Here is a 22,803-nt window from a genome sequence, read left to right on the forward strand (position 1 = left end):
AATAAACGATTACTTGTTTAGTTTTTTTTTTAAATAATGAAAATCTGCTTTCAGTTATTGTTGGTTTATAGGTCAAATATTGATAGATCAGAAGACAAAAAATCAAAGATGTATCTACAAGGTGTGGCCCAATGTTTGACTCTGTGCAGCATGGTCATTCCAACGTCTGCATTGACCATGCATCATTTATGGTGAGAGCCAATTTATGCTTGATCCGAAAATGTGGTCGGAGGCGCCATATGGATGGTGTGACGCAACTACGGGGGCACGCAGAGCCCAAATTGAGCTTGCACCTCTCAAATTTTGTAACAATGCAGAGGGCTCTGCATTGACATGATTGGTTGACGGTAGGTGAGGGCGGGAGGTCCTGTATGAACACAAACTCACTTCCTTGACAACTTCCTTCACAACAGCTCTGCGCTCCGCAAAGCGCAAGAAGTATGAATGCCCTGACTTCTGCAGAGGCCGTAAATGCTGACCATAAGTGCTGCACTGCCAATGCAGACTTCAGAATGACCATGCAGAGCCTTTGATATGGCCTCTGCAGTGCAGAAGTCAGGTCATTCATACTTTTTGCGCTTCCCCAAGCATCACAGAGCTGTTGTGAAAGAAGTCAATGCGGAGCTATATGGAGCCCTCCTCATTGTTACAAAGTTTGAGGTGCACAGCGATGCAGGACGGAGCTCAATTTGGCCTCTGCGTGACTCTGGAGGCTTCGCAATTGCATCACACCATCCATACGCCTCAATTTTTGGATCAAGCATAAATAGGCTCTTATGGATGCAGGCTACAGCGCCAGTTACTTAGCTGTTGGACACATATAATAAAGAGTTACATGGGTTTAGATGGTGGAATTGCCTCTTAAATTGGTTGCTTTTTCATGACATGATCTGAAGACTTGAGCAACGGCTACTTCGAGCACCTGCAGTGGCTGTGCATATCTTGGCAGGAGGATTCTTAAGCAAACAAAATATAGTTGATAGAGAGGTGTCTGCAATGACCTACATGAGTCATGTGAGTAGCTAAGCCCTCTGACTACTGGTTTCCATAAGTGATTTACACACACTCACTATTAGGCAACAACATAGACAACCATACAAACTTTCTCAACATAAAAAGGTAAACAACCTGTGTTGTTGATGCAAATTCTTACTTATTTTCAGAGTGCAGATGACATCATGCATTGTTGTTATTTCTGCTACTATCTACTACTACTAATAAGGAATGCCACAAACAGAAAGCATGTAATTGTAAATGTTGATTTATGTCAAATATTTTATATAACATATAGTTATATTTTTGGGGAAAACAGGTGCACTGCAATTGGCAAACCTTATTGTATAGTGAGTATGGTCCTCTGTAGCTCTGTAGCTCAATTGGTAGAGCATGGCGCTTGTAACGCCAGGGTAGTGGGTTCGATCCCCGGGACAACCCATACGTTAAAATGTATGCACACATGACTGTAAGTCGCTTTGGATAAAAGCGTCTGCTAAATGGCATATTATTATTATTGAACCAACAAACGAATTAAAAACAAATAATATTGAACACACCCCCTTGTTCCAGTGTTCCTCCGCTTCAACGCGATGACGCTATTTTCTCGTCGTACTGCGCTCCTACACACGTTGTTTCGGCGGATTTGAAGTGAGAGGGGAGGACCCTAGCTGGCAACATTTCTAGCTAAGGATTTTATGTTGCTGGTTCTCGGCCGTCGGGTTTCGCTGTCATTCGTAAAACGAGTCATTCCCCACGATCCAGTTTTGTTCTCGAAGCCCATTTTGCACAACTTCAGAACTATCAAATTCGGAGTAATACACAGCAGCATCGTCTTCGCAAGCGCTACCAGACAAAATACAGACACCATGCCTGAAAGGAGGCCCTTCGTAAGGTTGCCCACTGACGTCTACCCCGTCAACTACGGGTTGTGCTTGAAGCCCGACCTCATCGACTTTACTTTCAATGGCAAGCTAGAGGCGATTGTGGAGGTAGGTGAAGTAATTGAACAATAATTTGTATCGTACTTGGTGCATGGCGGGGACTCCGTTATGTAATCTATCTAGCCTATTACAACGTTCGAATGGCTAACGGCAAAAATGCTAACTAGCTAGTCGTCTAACGTTAGCCAGCTAACTTGCCAGCTAGCTAACCCCTATCTAACGTTAGCTACTAGCACATTATAGTACAGTAGTGGCAAACAGCTAGCCTAGCTAACTTTAGCTAGGTTGAGAATATATATGTATTTAATGTAGAAAATAATATATTTGTATTAACACCTTAACTGGCCTGAATGGTTCTGTACCCGAGTAGCTAACTAGCTAGCTAGTTGAATTGTCATTAGCTAGTTAACTGCTAATGCTAGTTAGTTAGATAGCTAGGCACATTAACGTTAGCTCGCTGTCATGTTTTGCAAATCGTTCACTGGCTAGTAGAGTCACTACTACATACTTATCACTTGAAATTCATGCATATTATGGTCAATGCAAATATGTGGATTTAGTTTAAATGCTAACGTTAGTTGCCTGCCAGCGCACTCTACAGTTAGCAAGGTAGCACTAGCGCGCATGCTAACTGAGCTAATGTTTGCTAAATCATAGCTAGCAAATGTCTTCCTAGAGAAGACCTCCCAGCTTCCGCCTCTGTTAACCTATTTTACAAGCGTGTTGCTAGCAGACCATGAAATGACAAAACACTAGACATTCACAACACCCGTAATGCACTCAACAAGAACTGACTATTCACATGTATTTGTATAACATTCAGAACTGATCTTGTTTGATGATAATGCACGACACTTACACAAATGTAGTTGAATTTAGCTATATGTTTCCTAATGTCAGTGATTGGAAAAGTGGTGTACCACCTTGCATACTTCCCATTGCCTGTTGGTATGTTGATGTTGTAAACCAAATACTACATAGGGATGGGCATGAGTACTCAAACGGACGTCAAAGCTCGATCTTTAACCAGAGATTACTTTTATTTTCCCCCAAATACTGTAAAACTATTTGGTGTGTGCTTTGTGGCTGCTCGAACAGGCAAGTTACATGTTGTAACTTGCTATGACTCTAATGTTCAATTTTTTACATTTGCATTTGCGGGGCACAACAAAAAAGAAACCAAGCCAAACATCAGTTTTTCTCCCGAAATTCCCTTTCCCGTCCATGTCTCATTCACTCAATTGCGTTCTGACCGCTCCCTACACACAGGCGTGCAGAGTGCGCATCACAAGCTCCCGTTAGGCCTACAGAAAGAGCTACGTTTTTATAGGCATTTAACTGATGCGATACACAAACTACATTCCTTGCCAAATGATGACAGTTCTATCGCAAATTATAAATGGACTGGTTGAAGTAGGAAAATGTGTTCCGACAACGAGCAGCCGTTTTGGAATAATTGTGTCCAGCCTATTTTCTGCTTAAGCTACTTTGCGAACTGCTAGTGCCATTTAGAATTGGTTAGCCTAGGCTATAACCCCCCTAAACATAGACAGGTTCCACACTGAAAATATGCCATTGCACAAGGCTATGCCATTGCACAGCCATAGGCTTCTACAAGCAAGTGCCACTGCTGAGGTTTGTCAAAGTTGCGTCAATTCAAATCTGGTATTAGGAACAAAAGAGGTCAACACGACTTCTAAGATATACTAGTTATTTTAATTAATGCAAAAACCTTCAATGGTAAATATGATGTTTCGTATATACGGGCTCTTTGAAATACCTCGCAGGGCACTTCAGAGAACTAATCCATTGTTCTAGGTTCTTGCTCAAATACTCTGACAGAGAGTTTCCCACCTCTCTGCTGGCCAATCAGAGCAGAGACTTGAGCGTGGTTTAGACTTACTCAGCCTATCCGTTGGCGCACCGGCTGTTCCCCGCCTCTTCTGTTACCAGGCCATAGTGAGAAGAGCCAGCTCCCTTAGACACCATTCCTACGTCCAAGGAAGGTTCACAGATCACAAAGAACCAGTATATTCCAGTATCTGGAGACACAAATCCCTATCTCATCTTACCCCCCAAAACAGCTCTTCACATCAATCACAGCCTGCCAGGTGACACAACCTACACTAGCCCAGTCAAGAATGCATTCTTTCTAAGTTAGTCATCCCATCAATTATAAAAATAATAAATCTCTCACAGGTTACTGCCTTTTTAAGGATTGTGTTCCACAATATAATATAACCAGTTGATATTACGTTTCAGTAAATTAATCTTAAATGGCACTTTATTTTTTATTGACTGAATATATATATACACTGAGTGTACAAAACATTAAGGACGCCTGCTCTTTCCATGACACAGACTGACCAGGTGAATCCAGGTGAAAGCTATGATCCATTATTGATGTCACTTGTTAAATCCACTTCAATCAGTGTAGCTGAAGTGGAGGAGACAGGTTAAATAAGGATTTTTAAGCCTTGAGACCATTGAGGTATGGATTGTGTATGTGTGCCATTCAGAGGGTGAATGGGCAAGAAAGATTTAAGTGCCTTTTGAACAGGGTATAGTAGTAGGTGCCAGGCGCACCGGTTTGTGGGAAGCATTGGGGTCAACATGGGCCAGCATCCCTATGGTACACTTTTGACACCTTGTAGAGTCCATTTCCTGACAAATTGGGGCTGTTCTGAGGGCAAAGGGGGGGGTTAACTCAATATTAGGAAGGTGCTCTTAATGTTTTGTACACAGTGTGTATGGGGCAATTAGGATTTGTTATCTGTAATGGTTATGATCAATTAGGCATTGTTGCGATCTGTTGGCATATATATTTTCCCAGTGCGGCCTAAAAATAGATTTTTTTCTCCCCACTCGAATATTGGAAAGAAAATCATGCAGGTACTGGAACAGTCAAAAAATGTCAAATGCCCATCCCTAATAATACACCACGTGTATTACAGACTTACTTGCTTCATTCGATTTAGTTTCTAATGGGTGTCATATTTGGTGCCAAATATGGTGCATATATTGCCCTCAGATGTTAGCATACAACATCTGCGTCTCAGAACACAGGCTAGGAACACACGTTATCATGGGGACATAACACTGGCAGTGTTTCAATGAGACTTAAAACGCCAGGCTAAACTATTTTAGTACAAGCATTGTCTAAATCTAAAAGATTACTGTATGGGTTATCTATGTGCCGCTGATCTATGTTTGGTAGTCTATCCATAGGGGGATGGCACATTGTTTACTTAGTTGGTAAACAGCATTTGCCAAGGAAATTAGGCTAGATGAAAAGATTAGGCTACTCTTTGCATTTAACTGACAAATACAGTTGTCAAGTAGGGCAATTTTAACTGCAATACATGGGCTATGTTTTCATTAGTCAAGTTAATGACAATGCCAGCCCATGATTTAAAAGTTGTCAGATAACTGCACAATAGCCTACGAGACACATAACGATGTGGCACTGCGCAATCACCTAGCGCGCTCTATAATTACATCCCTGCCTTCTCGGTTACAACCTCCCAGCTCTCTATTTGAGTATCAAAATAAACTACGGCAGCACCCAACCGTCAATAAATGGGACTAGCCTACTCTCTCAGAAAGCCGCATCTGAGTGTGCCACTGTGTTCCGCCCTCAATAAGTTGGACGGTGGACCGTCACATGAGCCGCTATCACATTGCGTTAAAGTCAGAAGCCCTATAGACTGTCTCTTTCTTTCCCTCTCTCCAAACCATCTTTCGCTCCCATTCTGCTCTCCCTCTCATTTTTTTCACAGTGATACTGAACCACTGTAGGTTTAGCCTGCTTGGCCTACAGTAAGTTGTTGTTTGATCCCTATCGCTACTATCTGACACAGTTCAGATTAGATTTACCCTTAATGGTGGATTTGCTTATGGCAGAAAAATAAAAAATATCCTAGTTTACAGGTATTATATCGAGGGAGTATTATCGTAGAGGGACTCTAGAATGACTGCCAAAATATATATTTTTTTACACAAATAAAAAATGTGGCATTCTTATGTCATCCCAGGGATTTATACAAGGGAATACTAATCCCAGATTTTACTTAGTAGTTGTGTTTCTGTCGTTTTTTTCTAGGTTAACCTGGCCACTAATCAGATTGTGATGAACTGTGCTGACATTGACATCATCACAGCATCCTTTGTACCAGAGGGAGGGGAAGGTGAGGGTGAGATTCTGTTGAAATTGTCTTTTCACATTTCTCTTAAATATAGACAAACAATTATATATTTTTATGATTCTAAGGATTTTTCACCTGATTAGACATGCTTTTTCAGGCTTGTTAGGCACATTTTGATATTAATTTCATTTGTATGTTATGGCAGCGAATATCAGCCTTGCATTTTGTCTTTCTCTTTAGAAATTAATGCTACAGGATTCAATTATCAAAATGAGGATGAGAAAGTAACTCTGTCATTCCCTAGTGCTCTACAGACAGGTAAGTCAAAGGACATTAACCAGAATGGCTACAGGGCTTTTTAGGTTTATATAATAAAACCTTAACTCTCTGCCATTCATTATTCTTCCTCTTGTTTGACACGATGCCATATCTTTTTGTTTGTAGTTGACAAAAAAACAAACCTCTTATTGTAGTAAAGGCTGAATAAACACACGTTGGTTTTTGCACCTGTTTCCCAGGATCCGGTACGTTGAAGATTGACTTTGTTGGGGAGCTTAATGACAAAATGAAAGGTTTTTACAGAAGTAAATATGCAACTCCTGCAGGAGAAATCCGCTATGCTGCTGTCACGCAGTTCGAGGTACAGTAACTAGACGCTCTTCTTGTCCTGCATCACTTCTGTTACCATAATGAGTACAGTTTCTCTCTGCAGCAGAGTTGATTGCTTAACCCATGTTGCAATAGTGTAAAAGGAATGTGACCACAATGTTTGAGGATTGCCACACCCAGGCTATAGGCTGAATGTTTTAGCAACCATTGTTGGAGATTCTTGATAATGCAACATTGTCATCTCTAATCTTTAGATTTTTTTGGGGGGGGAAACGACATGCCCAGCTGCTATATACACCCATGTTTTTTATTTTTAACTTTCACTAGAGGTCATTGGAGTAGCTTTATTATAAAGCAACCCTCTGACACCCTCCAGGATGTTTGCCTGACGGAGCAGGCTGTGAAACATGTGTTGTCCGCTCTCTCGCCTAACCTCCCATGGTCTTCCCCCCTCTATTCTCTCCTCAGGCCACGGACGCTCGCCGGGCCTTCCCCTGTTGGGACGAGCCAGCTATCAAAGCCACCTTTGACATCTCTCTGATAGTTCCCAAGGACCGAGTAGCCTTGTCAAATATGGTACGTGTCACACTCTAACTCTTCCCCCTGGAGACGCCAGACCCCAAACAGCTTGAGTCACATTTCGCCACTCTGTTGTTTGCGCTCTGCTAACATTGGTTTATGTAACATAAGACGGTCTTGTTGGGTCACTGCATTTCCCCCCATCTAGCTACAAGGGTAAGTCTACTGGCATTCAAAAGGCAACTGAATTAGTATTTTTTCCCCAAGATGTCTGTCCTGCGGACTGTTAAAGGCTATGAACTCATTCTTAAAAAGCATTGCTGACACGGATATTACTTTCTGAGTACATTTTCTGTCCGTACTAATATGCCCTTGTCCTCATCGACACAGAATGTCATCGATCGAAAGCCATATCCAGAAGATGACAGCCTTTTGGAAGTGAAGTTCGCCACCACCCCCATCATGTCCACGTACCTTGTAGCTTTCGTCATCGGCGAATACGACTTTGTAGAAGGCCAATCGTCAGACGGCGTGACCGTACGTGTCTACACGCCTACCGGAAAGGCGGAACAAGGGAAATTTGCACTAGAGGTGAGTTGTTTTTTACCCATTTTAACTTGGATACTGGTTAGACCAGTACTAAACACTAGTCATGTATAACTATGACTGTTTATGAGAGCTGTCTCTAGAATAAAGGAGTTGAAAGGTATAGATTGACATGTTGATGAATGACTGTTGTGCTAGCAGCAACTATATATTGGCACCAAGTGTAAAATCTAAATTATCTTGTTTTTTCTCCACTTTTCTCACAGGTTGCTGTAAAGACCTTACCTTTCTACAACGACTACTTCAATGTTCCTTACCCATTGCCTAAAATTGATCTAATAGCTATCGCTGACTTTGCTGCTGGTAAGTACAAGTCAAGTTACTGTATATCAATTATTATATTGTGATGAAAAAGAAGAATGATATAGTCAAGATCTAACACGCTTGGTGCTGCCCCCTCCAGGTGCCATGGAAAACTGGGGCCTTGTTACCTACAGGTAAATCTAAAGTAACGTTGCTACATTTGCAACTAATGAGAGGATGCACAGTTAGCCTGCCAATCATGACGTTATTCCATACAAAGATGATTTGATTACGACTAGGGGGAAATTGATGTGATTTTATATGCAACTTATGTTTTTGTGTTAATTTACCACTAGGGGGAGTGTGAAGTGAATTGCTTTTTTGCGCTTGTTTTCTTCGAGTTGACCTTGCTGTTTGACCTCGTTTCCCAGGGAGACGGCGCTGCTGATTGACCCGAAGAACTCGTGCTCGTCCTCACGGCAGTGGGTGGCCCTGGTGGTGGGACACGAGCTGGCCCACCAGTGGTTCGGAAACCTGGTCACCATGGTAAACAACCACTGCACTCTTTACTGCTTATGTAGCAACAAAAAAGCACTGCTGGTCAATGACAGAAGGACATGGTCATAAGAAGATATTACATCATTGTAGATTTAATTGAATTAAATTATAGAAACAACATTCTTCAATTACATTGGGGTATACATTGTTGTCCTGAATTAGTTTTAGTCAATATGATGCCTTGTAGGAATGGTGGACCCATCTGTGGCTTAACGAGGGCTTTGCATCATGGATCGAATACCTCTGTGTGGACCACTGTTTCCCTGACTACGACATCTGGACACAGTTTGTGTCTGCCGATTACACCCGCGCCCTGGACCTGGACGCGTTGGACAACAGTCATCCCATCGAGGTGTGTGTTTGCTTTAAATGAGTTAGATAATGGCACGTTTGTGCCTTATCCTGTATGTACTGGACCACCGTTTTTCAATGGATGTGAGGTATCTATCAGATGAAAGCAACCCTCGTACTGCGTTTGAAAGCATGAACTGACTGATCCCCTGGACTGCAGGTGAATGTGGGCCACCCGTCGGAGGTGGATGAAATCTTTGATGCCATATCCTACAGCAAAGGAGCGTCTGTGATCCGCATGCTGCACAACTACATAGGAGACGAGGTGAGGAGGAGCTGCCCAGGCACACTGCCATATTGTCCGCTAATTAGTCAAGCTCTATTTCATATACTAGTTAGAAGTACTAGAGCAAAAGGCCATTGCGTGAACAAGTGTCTCTGTTAACTATTTGCATCTCAGACGTTTTTCTTGATTTTCTGGCTTTCTTTGTAAACCAATTTGTTTCTCCCATCTCTAGGATTTTAGGAAAGGAATGCATTCCTATCTGTTGAAGTTCCAACATAAAAATGCAGCAACAGGTAACCCAGTCAAGTCTCCTATAATTTCTCATTAATTTATAATGAGACCCTGGCAGGCCCATGCCTGGTCCATTATAACCAATATAATTATTTGAGCATTGTAATTGGTTGGTGACCACCTCTCTCCCCACCACCACCTTTCCCAGAGGACCTATGGGATTGTCTGGAACAGGCTAGCGGGAAACCCATTGCCCTGGTGATGAGCTCCTGGACTAAGCAGATGGGCTTCCCTATAATCGTAGTGGACCAGGAGCAGGTAAATAGACCAATGGAAATTTCTTTGGACAATATGAATGTACTGTTTTATATCCTGTGAGAAGAGATCTCTTTATTGTGGATATAACTGTTTGTGTATTAAATAATCAAATACATTTTATTTTTCTAGCAAGGGGATGACCGCATCCTCAAGATATCTCAGAAGAAATTCTGTGCCAGTGGACCACATAATGGTAAGATAATATTTTCCAATAACTCAACACAAAAAAGCCAAGTACAAATCGCTGGTTCACTACTTATCACTTATTAGCTACATGAGAATGTGCTTAAGAAGACCAAGATCCTCCCCCTACTGTGCTCCATCTCATTGGGTCTTTCTTGTGTCAATCATCCCCCAGGTGAGGACTGCCCTAACTGGATGGTCCCCATCAGTATCTGTACGGGTGAGGACCCCGGCTGTACCAAGCTCAAGGTGCTGCTGGACAGCCCAGAGACCACCATCACGATCAACAACGTCAGCCCTGACCAGTGGGTCAAGGTGAGGACAACCAAATTCTACCTATTACATCTGTCTAATATAGAATTGAGTTGAAAACCAAGCCCTGAGACCTTAAAATGCGTGGTCTCAGGGCTTGGTTGAAAAGCATGAACCAAGTTGAAGTTCCAACATATATAACCCTTATACAGAGTGGCATGTAGACTGTATGTTTAGGGAAATAGAAATCTGTCTAATAAAAGAGTAATGGATACAAAAATGCTTGATGAAGGTCTGCTTGCTTGGAGAATAATAAACGTCTGGGAATGGGCAGTGACATTTTAAGTCTGAGACTGTTTAGTATTTACTAACGGGTGGGAGATCATTGGGAGTTCAGTAAACCAATCACCTGACCAAAGGGGTCAACGAGAGGTTAAGCCAACCATGACCCTTGAAGGTCTTTGAAAGGGGTCAAAAGGTCACACAGATGGCTATTGAGAGTGGTCGCTGAGAGGCTAGAGGGTCAGGATTTGTGAATTGACTATAGAAATTGCTGTTCACTGAAAGGACATCATTAGTGATGTCATAGAAAGTTCAGGAAACTGAGAATCAATCAAAAATAACCACTTGCTTGAGCGGGATCATAACCTGGCTAGCCGCTATCTAGTTAGCAATGCTAAAGAAGCTCCACAAGGCCAGTTGTTCCAGTTGGTTGGTTGGTACTTGGCCATATCCACAAGGGGTACTTGAGAAGACTAATTTAGACCATAGGCTTACTGGTAAAATGCACGAGGGGGTACTTCAGGGGTACTCCGGGCAGTTGGTGGTACAGTAACCGAAAAAGGTTGGGAACCACTGCACATGGCTATGGTAGGGAGAGTGAAACTACTTATGTGTGTGCCATTCAGAACAGACAATTATCCATGTACTGAGATTATCAAAGGGTTAGAAAATATTTCTTCCTGTTTCCTTAAGGCTAAGCTGCACTTTTTATGGCTAGAATGGAAACATTATTTTGTTAATTTGTTGGGTGGGTCATTCAAGCATATAAGGGCTTTCTTCCACACTTGCTTGTTAGGCAGATTTATTTATGCTTTAGCTAACAAGTTTGGAACAGCAAATGGTTTGGCGTGACACCGACAAAGGAGTGGAAGAAAACAGATTGGCAACAAGGCTATAGTCTTTGGCTGCTGTTCAACTGTCCTCCTCCCCCCCTATAGATCAACCCAGGAACAGTGGGCTTCTACAGGATCCAGTACAGCTCAGCCATGTTGGAGAGCCTGCTGCCTGGTATCAGAGACCTCACCCTGCTGCCTGTGGACCGTCTGGGCCTGCAGAACGACCTCTTCTCCCTGGTGAGACACACAGACTACTGTCAACACTACACCAACATGCCCTTTTAGCTCGACGCTCAAGAATAAATTGGATATGTATGGTATTGGTGCTTGTATATTAAGTCAGTCATGGGCAGGGAAAGGGCAAGTTCCTGTAACACAATCATGTTCAGGGAATGGATTGAAAGTCACTTTGTTTTGGGGGGGTTTCTGCCACAAAAGCCTTACGTCCTTTCCCTTTCCATTTCCATTTTAGTCATTTAGCAGACGCTCTTATCCAGAGCGACTTACAGTTAGTGACTGCATACATTATTTTTTTTATTATTTTTTCGTACTGGCCCCCCGTGGGAATCGAACCCACAACCCTGCCGTTGCAAACGCCATGCTCTACCAACTGAGCTACATCCCTGCCGGCCATTCCCTCCCCTACCCTGGACGACGCTGGGCCAATTGTGCGCCGCCCCATGGGTCTCCCGGTCGCGGCCGGCTACGACAGAGCCTGGATTCGAACCAGGATCTCTAGTGGCACAGCTAGCACTGCGCCATTCCATATAGCAAGGCCCAATCTGTCTAGCCGAGCACTACAGTGGCAAAGACACATAACCTTTAGTGTATAAACTGATCCTTTTTGAGGAAGCCCAGGGTCAAAGCTTCCCCTAAAATAAACTTTAACTGCTCAATGTTGTAAGTGTGGAATCCACACAGATACATGTAACTGCCAAAATAAAGGAAACCCCCAACATAAAGTGTCTTAATAGGGCATTGGGCCACCACAAGCCAGAACAGCGTCAGTGCATCTTTTCATAGATTCTACAAGTTTATTGAACTCTATTGGAGGAATGCGACACCGAAATTCCATCATTTTGTGTTTTGTTGAAGGTCGTGGAAAACACTGTCTCAGGCGCCGCTCCAGAATCTCCCATAGGTGTGCAATTGGGTTGAGATCTGGTGACAGACAGCCATGGCATATCGTTTACATCAGGGCTCCCTAACCCTGTTCCTGGAGAGCTACCCTCCTGTAGGTTTTCCCTCCAACCCCAGTTGTAACTAACCTGATTCATCGTATCAACCAGCTAATTATTAGAATCAGGTTGACTAGATTAGGGTTGGAGTGAACCTACAGGACTGTAGCTCTCCAGGAACAGGGTTGGACAGCCCTGGTTTACATAGTTTTCATACTCATCAAACCATTCAGTGACGACTCATTCCCTGTGGCTGGGGGCATTGTTATCCTATGGGGGCGTAGTTTGGTTGGTTGTTTAGCAACAAAACCGACTCGTGCGTAACAATGGGGCAAAACAGACCGGGTTGGTTTAGACTGACATGTAAACTATATTTAGTCTCCAAATGTTTATTGAAAACAAATAAATTTGCACAATGAAAACTTGCTGTGTCTCAAATACAGTTGTTGGTTAGATAGCTAGTGAATTTGTGCCATATTAGCATAGACATGACATCAGTCAAAACAAGATATAACTAGCTGAAACAAACCACCTACGATTTCCCACATGGCAGCTTCTTGTCATTGTTGCTAGCTATCTGACTGTTCAGAATCATAACAACGCACACCTTCCAGACACATATCATTTTCATGACGTTGTCAGCCAACCTGTCTGTAGACAAAATAATGGCCTACCCAGCATTTTTAGACATTACCCTAAGCATGATGGGATGTGAATTGCTTAATTAACCTTTACGGGATCGGTGTCCCGTTTATGGGATGGTTGAGCTAACGTGCACTATTGTGATTAGCATGACTGTTGTAAGTAACATCAAACTTTCTTGTTAATCATTCTTTCTTGTTAATCATTCTTGTTAATCTAACTGCTCTGTCCAATTTACAGTAGCTATTACAGTGACAAAATACCATGCTATTGTTTGAGGAGAGTGCACAACAACAAAAAACGTATCACGGCAACTGGTTGGATACATTCACATTTCTAACATTTTGGTAGGCTATTTTGATAGTTTGGGATTATCAGATTTAGGCTGTCCCCGACAAAAAAAAATATTGGTCAAACGAGAGTCGTCTGTTCTTTCGACCAATTGATTGGTAAAAAAAAAAAGAGTAAGTAATTTCTCATATGTTTTACTAAAATCAACTATATGTAGGTTACTGAGCTTGTCTGATGCTTTAAGCACTGTGATTAAAAATGAAGACACACAATTTACTTGAGGGAGCCAGAGATCAATATAGCCTGACCAGAAAAAACCTGTTCTTGTCCCCCCGCTGCCCACTGCTGCTGGCCTTCTCAGATTCTGCCATTATGCTCCTGGAGTTGCCGGTAATAGGCTACACCAGCGATCAGCAGCCTTATCCATTTAGAGTGCCAATTGATCTACCATTTCTACTGATCTCCGTGCCAGTTATGATTTTCATATGCACATTTTCGTTAAACCTTTTCATTTAATTTCTAATAAAGTATTCGTATCTCAATCAATGTCATGTGGTTAATCAAAATTCTATCTAAATGAAAAATATACAAATCTAAAAGTAACTTCTATTGCCATTGCCAATATGTAAAGAGAGCCTACATAAAGCCAAAAAATAAAAACATTGCAGCCTGCAGGTAGAAAATATCCTGATTTAAATAAAAAAATAAAAAATAATCCTATAAATCACATTGGCTACGCATGGCCTGTCTGCAAGGAACTTGAAACTTGGTCCAGCCTGAAGCTGGTGCTAGCGAACTTGCAACATTGTGTAAAATATTCTGGGTCCTCAGTTTCCTGCACCAGTGAGCACCTGGAAAGACACAGCTGTAGGCTATTTGCGCAAGGGATAAGAAGTAATAATAGTAATATTTTATGACGTTTCCACCGGATCTGAGTATTACATTCTTTCCCCTTTCATGCTGAAAAGGGAGAGAAGGGAGAGAACTGGAAAGATTTTTCAAATGGGCTATGTTGAGGAATTGGTGTCCCATCCCCACGTCTTCCACAATGGATTAGTCCACTTAGAGGTGTGAATCAGACAGGTTTCTCGTGTGCCATAAATATATATATACAGTGGGGAGAACAAGTATTTGATACACTGCCGATTTTGCAGGTTTTCCTACTTACAAAGCATGTAGAGGTCTGTCATTTTTATCATAGGTACACTTCAACTGTGAGAGACGGAATCTAAAACAAAAATCCAGAAAATCACATTGTAAGATTTTTAAGTAATTAATTGCATGACATAAGTATTTGATACATCAGAAAAGCAGAACTTAATATTTGGTACAGAAACCTTTGTTTGCAATTACAGAGGTCATATGTTTCCTGTAGGTCTTGACCAGGTTTGCACACACTGCAGCAGGGATTTTGGCCCAATCCTCCATACAGACCTTCTCCAGATCCTTCAGGTTTCAGGGCTGTCACTGGGCAATACGGACTTTCAGCTCCCTCCAAAGATGTTCTATTGGGTTCAGGTCTGGAGACTGGCTAGGCCACTCCAGGACCTTGAGATGCTTCTTACGGAGCCACTCCTTAGTTGCCCTGGCTGTGTGTTTCGGGTCGTTGTCATGCTGGAAGACCAAGCCATGACCCATCTTCAATGCTCTTACTGAGGGAAGGAGGTTGGTGGCCAAGATCTCGCGATACATGGCCCCATCCATCCTCCCCTCAATACGGGGCAGTCGTCCTGTCCCCTTTGCAGAAAAGCATCCCCAAAGAATGATGTTTCCACCTCCATGCTTCACGGTTGGGATGGTGTTCTTGGGGTTGTACTCATCCTTCTTCTTCCTCCAAACACGGCGAGTGGAGTTTAGACCAAAAAGCTCTATTTTTGTCTCATCAGACCACATGACCTTCTCCCATTCCTCCTCTGGATCATCCAGAGGGTCATTGGCAAACTTCAGACGGGCTTGGACATGCGCTGCAGGATTTTAATCCATGACGGCGTAGTGTGTTACTAATGGTTTTCTTTGAGACTGTGGTCCCAGCTCTCTTCAAGTCATTGACCAGGTCCTGCCGTGTAGTTCTGGGCTGATCCCTCACCTTCCTCATGATCATTGATGCCCCACGAGGTGAGATCTTGCATGGAGCCCCAGACCGAGGGTGATTGACCATCATCTTGAACTTCTTCCATTTTCTAATAATTGCGGCAACAGTTGTTGCCTTCTCACCAAGCTGCTTGCCTATTGTCCTGTAGCCCATCCCATCCTTATGCAGGTCTACAATTTTATCCCTGATGTCCTTACACAGCTCTCTGGTCTTGGCCATTGTGGAGAGGTTGGAGTCTGTTTGATTGAGTGTGTGGACAGGTGGCTTTTATACAGGTAACGAGTTCAAACAGGTGCAGTTAATACAGGTAATGAGTGGAGAACCAGAGGGCTTCTTAAAGAAAAACTAACAGGTCTGTGAAAGACGGAATTCTTACTGGTTGGTAGGGGATCAAATACTTATGTCATGCAATAAAATGCAAATTAATTACTTAAAAATCATACAATGTGATTTTCTGGATTTTTGTTTTAGATTCCGCCTCTCACAGTTGAAGTGTACCTATGATAAAAATTACAGACCTCTACATGCTTTGTAAGTAGGAAAACCTGCAAAATCGGCAGTGTATCAAATACTTGTTCTCCCCACTGTGTGTGTGTATGTATATGTGTGTGTGTGTGTATATATGTATATGTGTGTGTATATATATATATATATATATATATATATATATATATATATATATATATATATATATATATATATATATATATATATATATATATATATATATATATATATGCAAGAAATGCTTAATTCTGCAGGAGTTAATATTAAGGCTATGTGAGAGGTTATAGACCTACAGTCAGTGTCCAGATTTCAATTTCCATTTAATCCATCTGAACAGTAGGCTAAAGTTCCCTTGACATGCCATAGGCCTATTTGAAATCCCCGTCTTGTGACTGTCGAATTTGTATAGCGCCTCACAATCATTACTCAACATAGCCGGCACTGCTATCATCCTCTTTTACCACTTCACCAAATCTTTCCCAAATCTTTCTGTTCCTCCCTTCTCTTTATTTTCAACTCTCCATTTTGCGGCTTTTCTCTTATTGAATTAAACTCCGACATTGTCCTTTTTGCCTCAGTGGATCGACATTCACTTTTTCTGCCCGTTCCCAAAAGCATTTGGCGATTGGCGTGTAGGCTATTTGGCGCGAGTACAGTTTGGCCCTAAAGCTTATAGGCTTACGCACAAATGCCAGATAGCCTAAAAAGAATGAAAGAAAAACCTCAATGTAGCCTATACTGTAGATATATTAATTAAACATTAATGGATTTTTGAATTGATTGTTTTCTCTTTATTCAACCTGCCACCCACCTGCCCTTCATCTACACTATTTCATGAGCCTAAACCCGCCCTGCGGATAAAACTGCGGGGACTGCGGCTTATGAGTCAACCCGCACATCACTACTGTGTGGAAGCACCTGCTTTCAATATACTTAGTATCCCTCATTTACTCAAGGGTTTCCATTATTTTGGCAGTTACCTGTTATTGTTGTGTATTGTGTGGTCATGTGAACATAACTGTTATGGTTCAATAACGGTACTTCTCCTTTCTCCCTCTGTACCCATGAGTATTAAGCTCTTCGACTAAGATATGTCATGTGAATTGTTAAGCATTGATTCTTTGGCCTTTTTCTCACCAAAGCCTCTTATGAAGATGTTTACTGTAGACGTTAGATAAACAATGTGTAATCTAATCAACTTGTTTTCCTGCTTTATCCTATTCCTCAAAGTCTAAAAGCTTTATTGTCCCGTTCATTCAGTGCTCATTTACAAACACACTGTCGATAACATCACAATACTGTAACTCTTACCAATTCTTCTCCTGCTCTTGCCTCTTCTATTTCTCCCCCCCCCCATTCCTTCTCCTCTTGTTGCCTCTGTTCATCCTATTAATCATCTTCATCCTCCTCGTGTTCCTCAGTCGCGCGCCGGCATGATCAGCACGGTGGAGGTGCTGAAGCTGATGGAAGCCTTCGTCAACGAGCCCAACTACACGGTGTGGAGTGACCTGAGCTGCAACCTGGGCGTGCTCTCCTCCCTGCTCTCCCACACAGACTTCCACGAGGAGATCCAGGAGTTCATCCGGGACCTGTTCACCCCCATCGGCCTCAAGCTGGGCTGGGAATGCAAGCAGGTCGAAGGTGAGCCCCCTGGGGCTGGTGGTAAGAGCAAAAAACTGAGCTGCCAAGTCATTCCGAGTCGATCCTCAGCCTTTAGCCCCAAGGCACTTGATGTAGCTCTGATTGGGTTGGATAGGTGTAAGAGAGATGGTAATGAGTCTACGTTGCACTCTTGATAGGCTTGGTGGAATTTCATTTCTGCTATATTGCTTACACCTATACGATCCTTTCAGATCTGCTCAAGTGCCTAGGGGTTAGGGGCTGTCGGTTTGGAAATAGGCAAGTGTTTTGTGTAGTAGGGGTATCATCCCAGAGCTGGTGATGTATGGATTCACTGGCTCCTGGATTGCCTAGCAGTAGATGAATGTGGTCCTTTTGGATGAAGTTCATTGTGTCAAAGCGTTTGTGTGTTTTGTGTTTGAGACTGACCGGTGCTTTTTTAAATTTCCCCTCCTGCCCCCCCCTCTTCTTCTACTTCTCTCCCTCTCTCCTCTCCCCCCTCTCTCAGGTCACCTGGATGCCCTGCTAAGGGGCCTGGTTCTGGGGAAGCTGGGGAAGGCGGGACACAAGCCCACGTTGGAGGAGGCCCGGCGGAGATTCAAAGACCATGTGGAAGGCAAGCAGATCCTCTCTGCAGACCTCAGGAGCCCAGTAAGCTGTTCTGCCCCCCCGCCACACACACACACATTTATTCATAGAGAAACACATATATTCTTAACATGTACTTACATAAACAAAGGCCCCATTCCAAACCAACCTTTGCCCTCTAACCTTAGGCTCTTGATGACTTTCCGTCATGAATGTTAAAAATGTTGATTGGTCAGCAATTTGATAATGTCTCCATCTAGCCTTCTGGTTGGTTAGGTGACGCTTCTTCAGTATGGCTTTCACCTGTCCATTCATTTCAATCAATTGAGGTCAACATTTCAACAATGGTCCTGTAATCATGTTATTGATCCCACTTTCAAACAGTGACTCCTTTTGTAGATCATTTCTGAGTGCTAATGATAGTCCTACATTATTGAGTACAATCATGACTGGAAGTAGATGCCGTTTATGATGAGACAGACATAAAATGATTGTAAAATCAAGTGATGAAACCATATTGAATGCCCATGCTAATGGTCTTTGTTTCTCTCTAGGTGTACTTAACAGTGCTGAAGCATGGAGACAGTGCCACGTTGGACACAATGCTGAAGGTAAGTCACACCAGCTAATGGTGCATTCACTAGTGCACACCGTAGCAAAATGTTTTGCAACGAAAACAAGCATTTCTTATTGGATAAATTCAGATTAGTCCCTCCCTGTTTCGGCCCATTTGCTTCCATTTTGTTCCTAGTGAATACACCCCAGCCAGGCCAGCTGGTTGGCGATCCGTCTCAATAAGCATAAGTCATATATTGTAAACATGAATGATTTCTATTACATTTCCTCAGTCAGATGAACAAGATTACCAGCTCGCGCCATGTCCTCGACTCTTGTCCGAGCCTCACCGATAATCTGTGACAGATAAAGCTTTAATCACAGTCAACTGATGAAAATTGATATCATTATTTGATTTCGTCCCATAAATGTCACACCAAAGGTAAAATCTGAATGTATTTTTCTCACATTATCTCTCTCTATCCCTCCCCTCCAGCTTCACAAGCAGGCTGACATGCAGGAGGAGAAGAACCGCATAGAGAGAGTGCTGGGAGCCATCTCTGCCCCCGACCTCATCCAGAAAGTCCTAACTTTTGCCCTCTCGGTACGTACACACAACCATTCTTGCCCTGGCAACTGGAGTGTGTTGCTTGCTCCTGCTATTTTATCAGGAGGATATAAAAGACAAAACTAAAATCCCTAGAAATGTGTATTTACACTAACCTTGTGTTTTGGTCTTGCTTTTATGTTATTCTTTCTTGAAAATAGCCGGTGCAACTTTTAACACTGGTGTTAACTAGTTTTGTAAATGTAGCCCTAATAGTTGTTTTGGTCATAGGAGTTTAACTATAGGATGAGCATGATGAATCCAACCCCTCTGTCTCCCCTACCCAGGAGGACGTGCGTCCCCAGGACACGGTGTCAGTAATCGGGGGCGTGGCCGGAAGCAGTAAGCATGGAAGGAAAGCCGCCTGGAAGTTCGTCAAAGACAACTGGGAGGAGCTTCACAACCGCTACCAGGGCGGCTTCCTCATATCACGGCTCATCAAGGTAAAGGCTCCGCCCACTAACATACAGTACATGTACACACTCTCCTATTAAGCAGTTTTCCTCCGAAGCATTGTTCATTATTTAAGCTCCTCAGAGGGCACTGTATATATTATAAGAGGAATGTATTTTGGAAGACTGGTAGTTTTTGCATTTGGCCCAATGACCTAAGCCAACTCATTTGTATATTCACCCCTCTTCACAGCTCTCTGTGGATGGATTCGCCATTGACAAAATGGCTGCTGAAGTGAAGGTGAGCATCATATTGGTTTATGCCTTTTTAATATTGTGTTGTCTCGATCAATAAAACTGTTAAACGTTAACTAAAATAAGTATAGGTAACTTCTCAGTCGTTCTAATTCTAAACGCGGCCATCTTGTGTCTTCCAGAGTTTCTTCGAGAGCCACCACGCGCCAGCGGCCGAGCGCACGGTGCAGCAGTGCTGCGAGAACATTCTCCTGAATGCCGCCTGGCTCAAGCGCGACGCTGACGACATTCACCAATATCTACTGAAGCGCAAAGCTCCCCCGGTCTGAACAACCCAATCCCCCTCCAGACCCCCCCTTTTCCACCCCTTCCAGCGCGGACCTCCCAGCATCATAGCTGCCTCTGCCCCCCCTTCGCAGTCCATAGACGGAGAGCGAGCATACTCAAAGCAGGCTGAATTTCTCTAGAAGAAAAAATACAAACGACGACGACGTCAACAAACAAGCCAAGAATTTAACCAAGCGTTGAAAAAGAAAAGAGACTATTATACATAAATAACAAAACAAATTCATTTCAGTCTGACAAGGAATGTAGTTACCCCCATTCTGCCCATCAGAAGATGATACATGAGTTAGGTTACTGGGGTTTAACACCCCCAGATATGATTAGTGAAATGGCTATCCCAGGGTGCGTCCCAAATGACACCCTATGCTCTATATTAGTGCACTATTTCTGACCTGAGCCATATGGGCCCTGGTCAAAATTAGTGCACTTTTATAGGGCATAGGTTGCCATTTGAGATGTACCCAAAGATGCACACACACTATCACACTCCCGTACAGTTACGACACGCAAAACATAAACACCCGCATACACACAACCTTGCATCGTAGTTTGAAAACTGTGAATTTTTCTTTTTCTCATCACCTGCTCCTACTCTATGGAGAAAAAAAAGCATGAATTATATGATATATCCTGTTGCTGTTTTTGTTTACTTTGTTTGTTTTCTGTACAAACAAATTATTTTCTTTTTCTTTTTTTCTGCCATCGGCGTTTCGCAGTTGCTGGTTTTTACCCAACAGGCGTTATGATTGGGTAAGAGCACAGCTGGGCAGAATGGGGTTAATATAGCGTGTGATGTTTTGTTGGCGGTAGTTAAATGAACTCATGGCACTGATCTCCATCTCTAATAACGGTTAGGACAAAAGGCGAGCAGCGCTAGCATGGTACTACATGTATACTGTATAATGCGAGCATTCTTGCAAAGACGTTCCACAAATCTGAATAGCGATGTTCATCGTTACCTTATCTGCCCCTCTCTTTCCCCTCCATCCATCGTCCTACTCTGGCATTTGATACATACCATCCCCACATCAACCCCCCCTCCCCTGTTCAGTCGCCTGTATTCTCAGCCCTCTGTAGAGTTACACAATGATGTATAGTATGGCAAACGACAAACATGCATATTTAAATTGTTTCTTCATCTGCCACATTATATACAAAATGACGTCTTGTTTTCAAAAACCTGTTTTTATAAGATATAGATGCAGTGATTTATTTTAATGTTGAGGAAAAACGTTCATTTATTCTAAAGAATTAGTAAAACAACACTACTTGGGCCTTTAGTGCAGTTAACACCTGGAAACTCTAGTGTAAAAACTTAATGATGTATGTACTGGCTCAGTTTGAACTTTGAAATGATAGGATTTACTTAACACTGCTATTGAACTCCGAAGCCTTAAATTGGTAAAGTGGTTTGCAATAATTATTACACTGAAGTGGGTGATATTCCACTTCAAAGTCAAAATATTGTTTCTAACATGACAGATCTACACATAGACTTGTTGAACAAGTATATCTATCTATATAGAATTTGATGTGGCTTTGAAAACATTTACCGGAGAAGATCATCAAAATAATTGTCACTCTTTCCCTGGAACATTTGTTGTGCTTTTGTTTAAAAATACAGTTGGTGTTCATTAAAGTAAAAAAAAAGACTTAAAATAAATGTGAAATTAGTACAGTTGATTTTATGATTGAGGTGTGAGTGTGCATGCCTGGAAACCAGTTTGATATGTAATTGAACAATTCTTAATCCAATTTAATACATTTGTATATGATCCTAATAAGCAAAAACATTATCATAAATAGATTACAAATGGTTCTAGTAAAAACTGCAATAGAAATGAACGGTGTACATAATTAAAGTTGACCCTAAATGAGAATAAAGAAAATGGGCATGATGTAGATGGTGGGAAGTAAAATCAGTCTATACGTTTTGTTTCACAAGGTGTCTGTAAACTTGCGGTGGTGGATTTTGATATGTCTTGAGATTTACATGCTGTTATATTTTCATTGCAGTATTACGCTGCAGTCCAACGCTTTGTGGTAGTGGTTGGATAAAATGACTCAGTTTTTCATAATCTGATTTATCAAACTTCGTTTTGAATGTCCCATTGCTTCCGATAAAAAAATTATAACGTTATTGGCAGGACGACTGTGACGCTAGTGTTGCCAAAGCAGAAATTAAGATGTAGTACAATAAAGTTACGTGGTAATATCCTTCACTATGAGAGATTGTCTTTCACCTTGGTTTACAGTACCTTGATCTGATGATGCATTGATATGCTGATGAGTCTTTGATTCCAGTAAAAATATTTGACCCCTTTCTATAATCCTATGCACAGTGCTTTGGAACTAATACCAGAAACCTGATCTTGTTGGCTGGAAATAGCAGGGATCAAAACATTGATGTAATGTATTAACATATTCTACAAAGT

General features: G+C 42.2%; 1 protein-coding gene across 4 annotated transcripts; it reads left to right on the plus strand.

Annotated features, from left to right (window-relative positions):
* The first annotated feature begins 1,632 nt into the window (after nt 1-1,632).
* On the plus strand, nt 1,633-22,588 carry LOC311131618 (puromycin-sensitive aminopeptidase-like). Of its 4 annotated transcripts, none has more exons than XM_084164688.1 (23): nt 1,633-1,985; nt 6,040-6,130; nt 6,323-6,400; nt 6,601-6,722; nt 7,160-7,267; nt 7,601-7,801; nt 8,023-8,119; nt 8,220-8,253; nt 8,491-8,605; nt 8,805-8,969; nt 9,129-9,233; nt 9,427-9,487; nt 9,634-9,743; nt 9,873-9,936; nt 10,102-10,241; nt 11,399-11,533; nt 17,428-17,668; nt 18,135-18,277; nt 18,769-18,825; nt 19,266-19,373; nt 19,664-19,819; nt 20,022-20,069; nt 20,206-22,588. In XM_084164688.1, the coding sequence occupies exons 1-23, from the start codon at nt 1,692-1,694 to the stop codon at nt 20,350-20,352; spliced, it is 2,820 nt and encodes a 939-aa protein (XP_084020814.1). In that variant the 5' UTR covers nt 1,633-1,691; the 3' UTR covers nt 20,353-22,588. The 4 variants fall into 4 exon arrangements, with proteins under 4 accessions (XP_084020814.1, XP_084020815.1, XP_084020812.1 ...); XM_084164689.1 differs by having other exon boundaries at nt 1,636-1,985; nt 6,040-6,124; XM_084164686.1 differs by having other exon boundaries at nt 1,655-1,985; nt 17,428-17,647.
* Nucleotides 22,589-22,803: the final 215 nt, after the last annotated feature.

The sequence above is a fragment of the Coregonus lavaretus genome, assembly GCF_964263955.1.
Source record: "Coregonus lavaretus genome assembly, chromosome: 6".
Classification (NCBI taxonomy): domain Eukaryota; kingdom Metazoa; phylum Chordata; class Actinopteri; order Salmoniformes; family Salmonidae; genus Coregonus; species Coregonus lavaretus.